The sequence below is a fragment of the Mytilus trossulus genome, chromosome 7 (genome assembly GCF_036588685.1).
Source record: "Mytilus trossulus isolate FHL-02 chromosome 7, PNRI_Mtr1.1.1.hap1, whole genome shotgun sequence".
In the NCBI taxonomy this organism is placed as follows: Eukaryota; Metazoa; Mollusca; class Bivalvia; order Mytilida; family Mytilidae; genus Mytilus; species Mytilus trossulus.
Genome location: NC_086379.1, coordinates 4,438,921 through 4,452,755, shown reverse-complemented (window position 1 = coordinate 4,452,755; position 13,835 = coordinate 4,438,921). Strand labels below are relative to the sequence as shown.

The 13,835-nt window shown below is 31.8% G+C and overlaps 1 protein-coding gene across 1 annotated transcript; it reads right to left on the bottom strand.

Moving 5' to 3' along the window:
* Nucleotides 1–1,445: 1,445 nt before the first annotated feature.
* Nucleotides 1,446–10,935, bottom strand: LOC134726113 (uncharacterized). Its single transcript, XM_063590511.1, has 5 exons — nucleotides 10,765–10,935; nucleotides 6,394–6,606; nucleotides 3,710–3,840; nucleotides 2,409–2,577; nucleotides 1,446–1,597 (listed from the first exon to the last, which is right to left on the bottom strand). The coding sequence occupies exons 1-5, from the start codon at nucleotides 10,832–10,834 to the stop codon at nucleotides 1,446–1,448; spliced, it is 735 nt and encodes a 244-aa protein (XP_063446581.1). The 5' UTR covers nucleotides 10,835–10,935.
* Between the last annotated feature and the right edge of the window lie 2,900 nt (nucleotides 10,936–13,835).

Below are 13,835 nucleotides of genomic sequence, written 5' to 3'. Positions count from 1 at the left end.
GGCAGATAAATGAAGCCGACTTTGGAACTCTGTAATTTGATTACGAATACAAAGTGCTGCCACCACATACTATTTTTGTAAAGGATAGTTTTACTATTGCAATATGTAATTATATGTTCTACGATGGATGATTTTTGTCACTATGCAAGCAATAATCACTTAAATTACTGTATTGCAAAATTTTAAACATAGGTTTGTCAGTTAAGCTGTCAGAAATTGAAAGCTTAACAAGTATATGCATATCAATGTGATATATATTTTTGTGACGTTCTGTGTGTAATCTATTTCAATGTTGACCATCTGTAATGATTAGATGCTTACACATATTTGTTTTAACAGAGATTGAAAGGTGTAAATACTCTTCTTGTTTTTGAAAAAAAAAACTTCATTGCAATATGCATTTCTCTCATCCTAATTCTTTTCCTAACCTGTTAGTATTGGGTACTAGATCAACCTGTGTTTTTTTAAGTTGTCTTAATTTCCTCATGGGTCAAAATTACATTAAAATGTTCCTGTCTACTTATGACTTGCTATTCCGTTGCCACAAAAACGGTGACCATATCTGATGACGTTAAAAAGAAAGAATACACTCTTTTTCAGATCATTCAGTTGTCTGCATTTTGTCTAAAACTCATCAGATTCTTTCACCATTTTTCGTCAAATACGGCGAATCTCCCATTTTCTATGAAAACTTGATGTCTCGAGTGTCAATATTTCTTATTACACTCGTTTTAATTGTAAAATTCAAATTGTATTGTATTAAAGAAATAAAACACCAAGAATTTAACAAAGTTACATTTTCTTTTTGTATGGTAAATATTATTCTTATTTAATCGTACATAACTAATTGTATAAAGTTCCCTTCTAAAATATTAGTTAGTAGAAAAGGAAATAGCATCATAATGTTTTCCAAAATATTTTTAATTTTTTTTGATAACTGAAAGACTATTTGCAGGCAATATTTGAAATTTAAATTAAGATAAGTTCCTTCTTTTTTAAAATTAGTCTAGACCTTAATCAACTTTCGATTTCGTAACAAACAAAATGTTTTCTTTTTATAAAAATAGTCAACCAGTCATTTATATGAGATATAAGTATATGATGAGAATAACTTTGAGGGTGTGGATTGGGTTCCTTCATTTTGTTTGTTTTTTTATATTGTAGGCTTTGTCTTGTACTAATATAAATGTTGCCTGTTATTCTCGCTTCTTTATATTTTAATCCCCCATGATTCTCTTTTTTCTTTATTCTTTATTCTTAAGCCCTTTGTTCTGCATGCACATTTCCCCCTACATCCCTTTACTCTCTATTCACACCCTCGCCTTTGTCGAATCTCCGTCAAATTTTCCCATCTCTAATTGAATAATTCGTTTATTTAAAAAATTCTAATAAAGTATATGCAGATGTTGTCATATTTCATAGGAAACCCCTGACCAATATCATGATTAAACTGACTCACCTGTTTCATTGATCGTGTTGATGTCTGTGCACACAGCCTTGTTCCTTTTATAGCAGAAATCATAAATGAGTTTTCCATTCCTAGTTGTACCACAAGTCTTTCCAATGTCATTTTTGAACTGGTCACTTGACACGTCAGCTAGATGAAAAAAAATAACGATACAAGTACTGAAGCAGTCAAATCTAACAACAAAACAAATCGCAAACATCGCAAAAATAGATACTTTACATAAGAGTTTCAAGGTAATGTTGGTATATGAATACTAAAAAATACATCTACATCTCCGACACTCTCCGCAATAGTGGACGTGCTGCTTCGCTAAGTCAACGCATCGCAGCAGAAACGACGTACATGTAACCACTGTTGGAGGATCAGGATAAAAGTCAGTAAAAGTTGTTCGCTATCTACTTCATTTTAACATGATCGCCTGTAAATTTATTCTCACATCAAAACTTCAATGTCGTAATGACAAGTTTTGATATTAAGTTCTTCATGTTCTTTACCACACCTTATTTGATTGATGCGAAATTGTGATCAAGTTGAATATTGTTAGATTTAACAAATATATCTAAGAAATGTCGAGTTAGATGAGACTTCATTTTAGTTTCTTGTACAGTTTAATGCAAATGCAATATGCTCATCAAGATAATGTAGGGAAACTGCATCTCTTGTGAATAATGCACGGTCAGGTCATTACGCTCTTTAAATTATTAAATATCATATTTTAATTCGTGATTAGTTATTATTTTGGTATAGTTTTACTGGTTACATGTACTTATACCTGAAAATTATCCATGTAACACGCCTTGACACGTTAGTTTATATGTACAGAAAGGAGATTGCAAACGTCATGAACGTGTCAAATGTAGAAAACCTGTTTAAAACATCTAAACATTCCCTTTCAACGGTTTACCCTCTTAACATCGATGGACTTTTATCCTAAACCTACCCGCTTGGATCATATATCCACTGAACAAAGTATAATTGCTTGTTCGGTTCCCTCCACAGAAGTCTTCTTTATTTCCAGGACATACATTTTTGCAATTTTTGACTGATATTCGTGAGTTTCTGTTGATCGTAGTATAATTCTTTTTTGGCACACACAGACAATCTACATTCTAAATAATTACATAAAAGAAGCAATGTATTTTGTCAGAAAAGTTTCTTAAGTGTTCACGACTGTAAGTTATAATGTACATATGCATTCATATCGATGATGGAAATTTTGAAATTCGCCAAACTGTAATCAATCGATTGCTGCTGTGAAATAGAAACTGCTGTGTTTTTTGACATATTTATCAAATATTAAGGAAAAAACGTGTTAAATTGCTAAGCACCTCAAGTTGTGCTAGGTATTAATTAACTTAACAGACAGGTAAAGTTAACCAGGCAAATCGTGTATTTCATGTACCTTTGTGTTTCAGAATTATTACATTTTTAGCTAAATAATGTAACATAATAATTTTATGTGAATAAATATATATTTATATTCTAAAAATATGGACAATATTGATTTGTTTTAAAGTTTACTTAGTTATTTTTGATTAATTTCACAAAATGTCATCAAAATCAAATTTTAAAACCACTTACTCATTAGTATGGGATGAAATTATTGTTTCGGAATACACTAAAATGTTGTTACAACCTTCTAATTATAATTGATGTGCTGATATCATTTTGAAACAAATTAAATAGTTCTATATTTCTGTTTATTGATACAGGTAATAAGATATCTTCTAGTACAATTTGATATCCCAACTTCTGGAAGCAGATATATAATACATGATTTGCACTGTATGTTAATTTCCGAATTCGGATTTTTATGGGGGTTTAATTATATGAATTTTCATTTGTATTGGTTTGTCATTGTCGGAATTCTGATATGTATATTCTGATTTTTAACAGCTTAATCAGACTTTTAATTTTTACTAATAGATGAAGTTCTATTTGATTTCTGGATCCAACTGAATTTCAATTTGATATGTAAATATAAATATATAAATATATATACACTCTGATTGGAATACGCTTTTCAGAAACATCTGATTACGTTTAAGATGAAGCATCCAGCTTACCATTAGAATAACCAAGTTTTAAGTTTATCGACATATCCATATTAATATATTTAAAGAACTGATAATTTTAAAGTACAAATTAGAAATTGGATAATTGTCCTGGCATAGTTTTCGACATTCATCTTTATATTTACAATTATTTATGCAGGTTGACCTACCAGTTTCGTAGACTTACGTTCATAAATATGAAGCTTCCTTGAGTAAGAGAAGAACAGCTATGAGAACATGAAAATACTGAGTTTTCAGACAACCTAAATTGTCCACGATTTATTTTGTTTACGGTAGCTGTTTGTATATAATAACAACCTGAAATTGAAATGAAACAACACATAACTATACATGTAGCCTGTGAAATATCAGATTGAAATACCATGCACCTTAAATATCTAATCTCATTTTATTTAGTGTCTTTTCGTTCAGATCAAATTGAAATATTAGACAAAAACAATCAAAACCAAGGAGTAAACACAGACTAAAAAAACCAAGGGGCATTTACATCAACAAAATATGTAATAATGATAAATAAGACAGAACACAAACTCCACTAAAAACCGGGAGTGAAATCAGGTGATCCGGAATGGAAAGCATTCCTGTACCGTATACAGCACCATTATTATTATAGCTATGTACATATATATGTATGTTTAATTAAAATAAACCTTAAGATTCAGGCTCTCTATCGGGTATTACTGAACCGTTACTTCTTGATGCCTTGTTGTTATTTTCGGTAGATATACTCTGTTGTTGTCTCATTGAATTTACCTTCCATAAATAATTACTAATTTAGTCTTTAGTTTATGATGTTGTGTTTTGTGAACAATTATTTTTGTGTTTGTCTATATATTATCTAGCCATGGGGTTGTCAGGTTTTTTTTCGATCTATGAGTTTGACTGTAGTCTCTCTAGTATCATTAGCCCCTCGTTTACATAAAGTTAGTAGTCATTATATACTACAAAGTATTTGTAGTTGTTGAAACACATGAAATATTCGCTCTTTCTTTTTCATTATATCGGATTTGATAGAAAAATCACTTATTATTATCGTTTTTACAAATAATAATTTATGTTTAATGATTTATATAGAATTGTAAACTGTAGACAGTTGTCTACTTGTGTCTGTGAAAACGAGTACTCTCAGATGTTTCATTTTGTTTTGTTGGGGATGTACATTTACCTGGCCACGTCCACTCGGTTTTTTAATGTTAGATGCACCATCTGATGAGTTAAGCCATTTTTATTTGATATGTATATTTTGTTCAAGACATACATGTACTGTTACACCAATGTCCCAGATCAGAGAGAGGGTTGACCCCTTCAAACTAGTTTAACCCGTCACATCGTGTATGGGCCTGTCCCAAGTCAAGAGCTTATAATACAGTGGTTGTCGCTTGTTGCTGGATTTTATATTTGATTTTCGTTCATATAATAGGCCGGGTTTTTTTTGCGTTTATATCATTTGATACAATAGTTTTGATATTTATAGCTGAATATGCTGAGTAGACTTTGTTCATTGTTAAAGGCCGTATGGTCACCTATATTTGTTGATATATGTCTCTTTTGAAGAGTTGTCTCATTGGCAGTCATACCAAATCTGTTATCATGTCACCCATGCCTAAGTAAAGCCTTAGCAGTTTATGTTTATACACAGATTTGTTTTTAATAAAGTGTACTGAGGAGTGTTTGGAATGACACTTAACCTCATAAGATAGAATCATGGAATGAACAAAAAAGTGTTCAGTGCCAAGCATTTAATTAATATGATATCCTGACTGTATGTATTTGGTTTTGCAATACAAACAGCAATATTCTAGAAAATATTATCTAAACATCCATCCTACACTGTATATATGAAGTACTTTATGATAATAATATATAATCTAAATTAACATAGATATAGAACTTAAATAAAAACAACAGTAGTATACCGCTTTTAGAAATTCCTAGATCGATTGAGAGAAAAATGGTGACAAACTGAGGGAAACGCATCAAATATAAGAGGAAAACTACGACACAACAGAAACACAACATTAAAATGTAACAAACACACCATAGAATTATAGGAATTGCCATTTTTCCTGACTTGGTACAGAACACTTTTAAGAAAAACATGGTGGGTTGAAACTTAGATAGAGACAGACTGTTAAAACTTTGAATTAAGCGCCTGCTGATAAGACAATGCATAGTCTTCAGATGAAAACAAACAATTTCCAAGGTGACGCACGTTGACCAATAAATGATATTTTCTACATTATTTATGGTCAATTGAATATCTATGTCTCATCGGCAATCATATACGGTTTGCTTTATTTTCTTATATCTATTGGCATAGTTCGAAAACATCGTAAAACATACCACTCTTCAAATAAACGCGCAGATGACAAACAAAATCACTAGCTAAATTTACCATGCTACGAATAAACAACACTCTATTGCAATACATTTTGCAAATATCTCTATACAAAAAATATATAGCGTTAACCATGGCTGACACCTGCTATTATTTACCTGTTATATTATTACGTATTATACTGAAATAAGATTTGTTTATTTCTTAAATATAACAATACAGCTATAGTTTGTGCAATGCAACTTTGATTTCCATTAAAGGATGGAAATACGTTTGAAATATGTAATACAATTTAAAATAGATATCAATAATTAATTTAAAGTTGCAGTATATATACAATGTAAGGTCAATGTCATAAAAACATTTACTTTTTTGTATTCGGAAAAAACTCGAGCCTCGCCCTTCCCCAGTTTCTTATTCCTTACAAAAAAAATGTGTATTGAATTCTGACATTGACCTCATATTGTCAACATGTACCTATCGATGTTTTGTGTTGACCATTATGATCATACCTTCGTAAACTACAACAGGTGACCTCTGCACAAAACCATTTATCCAGTACTCAATCTTGTTTGATGATATATTTGCTATTTTACCTATAGCATTAGAGGCATTGCAGGTACTCGGTTGACAGTGTTCGAAAATTGCAGAACCGCCAAATCCGTCTTTGCAAGATTCAAAAGATTCTAGCCATGTTGTCTTCTCGGAGTATGCAATCAATGAATCTAAAAAGAAATTAATATTCTGTGCTTTTTCGAAAGTATAAATTGGTGGACATTTTAAAGTACTGACTACTATTCTTTCTACAGTTAAAGATGAGCTTCAAAAATATTGTCATGAGATATATTCTACCAGTGGTGTGAACCAGATGTGGATTCTCAAAAAATCGAAAGATCTACTGCTTAATCTTCGATCACAATCTTTGCAATTTTGCAGCAACATACAAACTTTGGATTTTGATACTAATATTCCCCATGCTCAGTTGAGAGATCGACTTCACCATCTCATAAAACAGAGCTTTTTCTATATGAATGGGAATCGTAGATACAAATTCTTGTTTTGGGATTCAATAATTCATATTTTGTGAAGAATCACAATGAATCTTCCAGAAAATATACTGAAGATGATATTATCGAAATGCTGGACTTTTGATCGACAATTTATTTGTTGCGTTTGGAGGATTTATATTTCAACAGTCAGTCGGTATTGCAATATGACTAATTGTGCGTCCCTGCTGGTCGATTTGTTTTTGTACTCGTATGAAACAGAATTCTCGCAGAACCGTCTAAAAGACAAAAAGAAAAAGCACCTTGCGAAATTCTTTTATTTTACCTCCGATACTTGTTTGGACCTTTTGGATTATAGCTCTTCATCTTCTACTTTCCGCTATATAGATGACGTTCTTTCACTAAACAATTCAAAATTTGGTGACTATGTGGATCGCATCTATCCCATCGAATTGGAGATAAAGGATACTACAGATACAGTTAAGTCAGCTTCATATCTTGACTTACATCTAGAAATTGACAATGAGGGTCGGTTGAAGACAAAACTTTACGACAAAAGAGATGATTTCAGCTTTCCAATTGTGAACTTTCCATTTCTAAGAAGCAACATTCCAGCAGCACCTGCATACGGGGTATATATCTCCCAATTGATACGATATTCCCGTGCTTGCATTTCCTATCATGATTTTCTTGATAGAGGGTTACTGCTCACAAGGAAGCTATTAAACCAAGAGTTCCAAATGGTGAAGTTGAAATCATCCCTTCGTAAATTTTACGGACGCCATCACGAGTTGGTTGACCGTTATGGAATAACCGTTTCACAAATGATATCGGATATGTTCCTTACGTCGTAACTACAATCCCCTTCCCTTTCATGGATTTGACCTACCGAATTAGACTATTTACCGGATTTGTAATCACATAAGCAACACGACGGGTGCCGCATGTGGAGCAGGATCTGCTTACCCTTCCGGAGCACCTGAGATCACCCCAAGTTTTTGGTGGGGTTCGTGTTGTTTATTCTTTAGTTTTCTATGGTGTGTCATGTGTAATATTGTTTTTCTGTTTGTCTTTTTCATTTTTAGCCATGGCGTTGTCAGTTTGTTTTAGATTTACGAGTTTGACTGTCCCTTTGGTGTCTTTCGTCCCTCTTTTATATAAGCTTTGGATTTCAAATATTTTGGCAACGAGCACCACTGAAGAGACATGTATTGTCGAAATGCGCATCTGGTGCAAGAAAATTGGTACCGTTAATCTTATTACTACCACTGGGTCGATGCCTCTGCTGGTGGACTATTAGTCCCCGAGGGTATCACCAGCCCAGTAGCCAGTACTTCGGTACTGGCATGAAAATACGGATTTTTTGTGTTATTAAAATTTGCTGTTACAAAATGATAGAAATTATTATAAATGAAGGAATGTATCTCCCTCGTGCAAAGCTCTGATTCCTTTCACGGATTTGGCTATACTTTTTGGACCTTTTGGATTATAGCTCTTCATCTTTTACTAGTATATAAGCTTTGGATTTCAAATATTTTGGCAACGAGCATCACTGAAGAGACATGTATTGTCGAAATGCGCATCTGGTGCAAGAAAATTGGTACCGTTAATCTTATTATATCTTATATATACTAGTGAACTTGAAATTAAGGATACCACTGATACTAGGAGGACTGCTTTATACCTTGATCTTTCCCTCAATATTGACGCCGATGGACGACTTCACACGAAAATCTATGATAAACGGGACGATTTCATCTCTCCAATTATCAATTTCTCCTTTCTCAGCAGTAACATACACTCTGCCCCTTCGTATGGTGTTTACATATCACAATTGATACGTTATTCTCGTGTTTGTTCACACTATACGGTTGTTATATACAGGAATGTGCTCCTTACGTAGAAACTGCTCCAACAAATTTATGATGAGGACAGATTAAAATTGACACTTCATAAATTTTATTGACACCATCACGAATTGGTGGATCCATACGATGTGTCTTTGACCGAACTAGCTAAGGACATTTTTACCACATGGTAGATTGTGGTTTGTCATTACGTCGTCTAATCTTTTAATTACCAAACCTGTGTGTGCTACATTTTAACGTTGTGTTTCCGTTGTGTCGTTTGTTTTCTCTTATTTTTTAGTGTTAATTCGCATTACTATAAGACGTGTCACGGTACTTATCTATCCCAAATTATTGTCTTTGGTTTTGATGTTATTCTCTAGGATTCTGTTTAAAGCTTTGTCCGTTTCTGTGTGTGTTACATTTTAATGTCGTTGTTCTGATCTTATATTAATGCGTTTCCCTCAGTTTTAGTTTTGTATCCCGATTTTGTTTTTTTTTCCATGGATTTATGAGTTTTGAACAGTGGCAAATCCAGAAAAGCGCTTCGGACGCAATAAATTATCAAACGTGTTGTTTTTAATTTTTTAAACAACGTCAAAGTATGTATGTGTGTTCTTCTTAGACCCACTCGTCACACCTTGTAGTCAATATCCATTGTTATTCGTAACAATAGATCTATTCTACTTACACTTGATTCAGAAATAGAAACAATGAAGGATATCCATAGAACTGTAACTTTTAAACACACTTTCTACGTGAGAACTGTAATTCTGTTTAGGGACGTAACTAAGTGTGTTTAAGGTCATTTTTTTCTTAAAAAAAGGTTCTATGGCAGAAATATATCAGACTTTTAGAACAATTCCGCCACATTCAAAAGTTGTCATAAGCTAGTATACCCTTAAGGTAGATTATTTGTATACCAACATCTTGGTTTGTAAAATAGCAGTTCGAAAAAGGTTCATTTTCTTTTTTGCTTGAATCTGTAAATTTTGAGACAGATTGCTCAATTTTGAGACAGATTGCCCATTTTTAAGACAGATTGTCCATAAATGGGCTAGACTACTCATTCGCATAAAGCGAACAAGTGATGCGTTGTAATTTCTTTAACGAACTTGATCTATCAAACAACAACTATATAACAGGTTCCTGACTTGTTTTAAAAATTTTAATTCCATATACTGTTATCTGTTATTATCCCTTTACAATTTCTTATTATCTATCTTAAGCCAAATCAATTTACTGTTTTGTTGTTATTTGAACCATAGTGCCTCCTCACTACATGTAATTCACACTTCATCGGTGTAAATTTCAACAGATTTCGCACATAAAAATATATTATCAAGTTCTATTCTATATATAATGTTGATTAAATTCAATCAAAATGATTAAGTCAGAGACATTAACAAATTTAACACAACACTTTTGTCATACGTGCGAGTAAAATTCCGAGCCGTATACATGCATTCAAGATAAGGACCCATAAACAATCTGGGACAACAATTATAGCCTTAAAAGCATTATTTTAGAAGTCTCAATCAAAGTATGAACTGCATATAAACACATGTACAAAAAACACTTTATTTTGTTATTAAAATTGTGGTTAGATATATAGATAAATCTTTTTTTTCAAACATTTTTTATTCGTTTACGTGCCAAAGTAGTCATTAACTATGTTTCAATATTGTTTTACAAATATTTGATCATATTCCATCCAAAATAAAAGGCGTTTTAAAAAATCAAGGTGTTGCAATACTTTTTTCCATGTGTATATGTTATCAGAAGATGAAAATGTATAACCCAAGTATATATAGAAACCTTGTTGAAATTACACCCTATAAATATATTACAGATATACTGAAGTAATTTGATACAGGGGAATGTCTGTCTATACTTAATCATAAAAGAAGGTATAGTATACTGTCCCCCAAGTACCCCTAACCCCCTACCCAGATGCGTAAAGATTACAAATTATTACTTATTAGTTTACAAAATAATAAATTCAATAATAATTTATAATTTTACTTACCAGTTGATGCATCCCTTGTCCATGTTGTCATAATAAACAGTATCAAATGTAATAAATTAATATAATTCATTTTAAGTTTAAATAACACTCATATTAATCATATATATGCGATGAATCTATCGTTCGGAAACACACACTCACACAGTGTATCATGTATCTATGTATGTACATTATATATTTAACTTGTCACTACTCCTAAGTGTCTTATTTTTATCTTATCAGGAAATGTTTTAAAAATCACTTTATATTCGCATTCTAATTGGGAATATTTGGTAACAATACAAAGTTGTCGTGGGAAATTTAAAAACCTGCACATTATCTACGTGATGTATTATTTATAAAAACTTATACAGTGAGTGGCTAAATTTCTCAGAAATGAAACAAATGTTTTATTCAAATATGTTAAAACTATTCGTTGAAAATCATGTATGTATATATTACAGAATTTAATATATTTATATATCACAAAAAAACTAAAAAGAATACATTATTTGATGTATTTTTTTGTAAGTAATATTACAGGTTATCACAAATTAAACGTATATCAATTGATAAATTGTTGAAGTTTTTATCTCTTAGTCTGATCTCGCTTTGTTATTCTTAATCAAAATTAATGTGTTGCCTGATCTTTCACGATCACCTTTGATTACAAATAAAAAAAATCTTTTTCAATAATAATAGGTACTTTTTAAAGTAATAAAATTGAGAATGGAAGTGGGGAATGTGCCAAAGAGACAACAACCCGACCATAGAGCAGACAACAGCAGAAGTTCACCAACAGGTCTTCAAAGCAGCGAGAAATTCCCGCACCCAGAATGGTTGTCAAGTTGGTTACTTATTCCTTATTCCTTATTGGTTACTTATTCCCTATTCCCTATTCGTTACCTATTCGTTACTTATTCCCTATTCCCTATTCGTTACCTTTTCGTTACTTATTTCCTATTGCCTATTCGTTACCTATAGGCGAGTGACTTTAACAATAAAATTAAATTTTTAATGCACCTACCTAACACACGGCTAAATTTTATATAATTTTAAGCTACACATCTGTACTATCTGTTTTGCCCGGTCGTAAAAAAAATCGTACGGTGCAATTTCCGTCAAATCGAGATCAAAGGCCAAGGACGAATAAGTGCATATTTTTGAAGATTTCAGCCTGATTGCACGATATGACTTTTATATACGTAATTCACACATGCAAACAATTTAAACTTTTAGCAGAGCGATTAACTGTCATTATTCAAATACATTTTTTTATATTTAAAGCGTGTTTTTGACAGAGAGTACATGTTTCCTGAAATTCGAGTAAAAGTTAACAAAATGTGTGAAAACGCAATTTTTTCTTTCTCTGGTGCAACTGCTAATCACTTTAAACTAAGTAATACCCTGTAATGACTATCAAAGAAGTTTTTGACATCTTGTGCACAAATTATGTTTACTTATATGCTTAGAGTTGTTACATAGCTAATTGAGTTGCTTATTTCAGTTAATGCTAATAATGTGAAAATGTTAAATATTTATTTTAATATATAGTCAGTTAGCAAAACAAGGGAAAACGTCAAAATGTACACAATCGAGAAGCTCTAAGACATTAAGAACATGTCATTCAAGCAGATGTATCATCCAAGAATAGATCTTAATGAGGTCACAGGACTTCAAATATGTCAAATCTTTATGGGATGATTTAAATAAATATATAAGTAAGCTTTGAATGTGGTTGTTAAATTTGATAGCTGCTTTTTGTGCTTCTCAATTAAATATTGGTTTATTTAGTTCTAATTGAGATTGTGACATGGTGATGACCACTGCACCCTATTTTGACAAATTTACCTAATATATAGATATAGGAAGAGGTGGTATGAGTGACAATGAGACAACTCTCAATCCAAATAAGTTATAAAAGTAGACCAGTATAGGTCAAGGTGTGACCTTCAACCCGGAGCCTTGGCTAACGCATCGTTGTAAACATAATGAAACTTGATGCGACTTTCAAAAAAATTGAGAGGTTTAGCGCTATATTCCAGGTTGAATCCACCATTTTCTACATTTGATATATGAAAAAGCCTGTCCAAAGTCGGGAATATGACAGTGGTTGTCCATTCTTTTGATTTGTTTTATCATTTGATGAGAGACTTTCCGTTTTAAATTTCCCCCTGAGGTCAGTATTTTTGTGATCACTATACAGCTTATCCCCTTTTTTCTATCAAAGTGGTGGTTCCAGTCACTTGTGAAAAGACTGTTAATTTGTGATATAGATACAAAGGATAAGCATTGATTCTTGAAAAAGAAACCATGGGCACGCAGTATATTTTAGAGTTCTGAAAGGTTAACAGACCGCAACACTGCATTATGCATTAATTTCATGTGAAACAATGACATTTCCAATGAACTAACCAATGTCCAGTATACAAATCATTCGCGGTCTTTAAAACCTATCAAAACGGTTTAAAAGAATGAGTTACAGGTCTATCAATATTTATACGCCATCAAATGATTGTATCCTGTATAACCAGTCGGAAACCAGGTTGAAATAGAACAAAAGAATCGAAGCTCTTTATTAGAGAAGGCGATAAATGTTTACTGTATTGTTTACTATAGTGACAATTTTTTTTTAAAGTTAATCATGTTAATAGAAACAAACAAATTGCAATTTTCTTCGCAATTACGAGGTGTTTTATTATAAAACACCATTTGCATAAGTTTTCATTTTTTTTAATTTTTTTTAATTTTACATCCTTTATTGAAAACTTTCACATTTGTTGGTTTGATACAGAAAGTACCGGTACCTTATCCCGGCCTCGTTAAACGTTAGATTGTATACTTATAAAATTTGTTAGAAATTGTTAGTATTCAAAATTATAAAATTTATTATTGTGTATCAATTATTTCAATATTGATCAATAAAGGGAGAATTTTATTTAAGAGAGAAAGTGAGAAGAGAAAAGAAAATAATGAATAAATAAAATACAAATGCAAAACAAAAACAAACAAAAAATAAAATCTAGCGAAAAAAAATGAAAGTAACTATAAAAGGTCCTTGAAATTTGGAAATTGGCAATAGTATTTTTTTC

Coding starts and splice junctions, on each gene's coding strand:
- LOC134726113 (XM_063590511.1), bottom strand. CDS start 10,834: ATGAATTATATTAATTTATTACATTTGATACTGTTTATTATGACAACA. Junction 6,607..10,764: donor GACAAGGGATGCATCAACTG/GTAAGTAAAATT, acceptor ATTTCTTTTTAG/ATTCATTGATTGCATACTCC. Junction 2,578..3,709: donor GAAGCTTCATATTTATGAAC/GTAAGTCTACGA, acceptor GTAATTATTTAG/AATGTAGATTGTCTGTGTGT.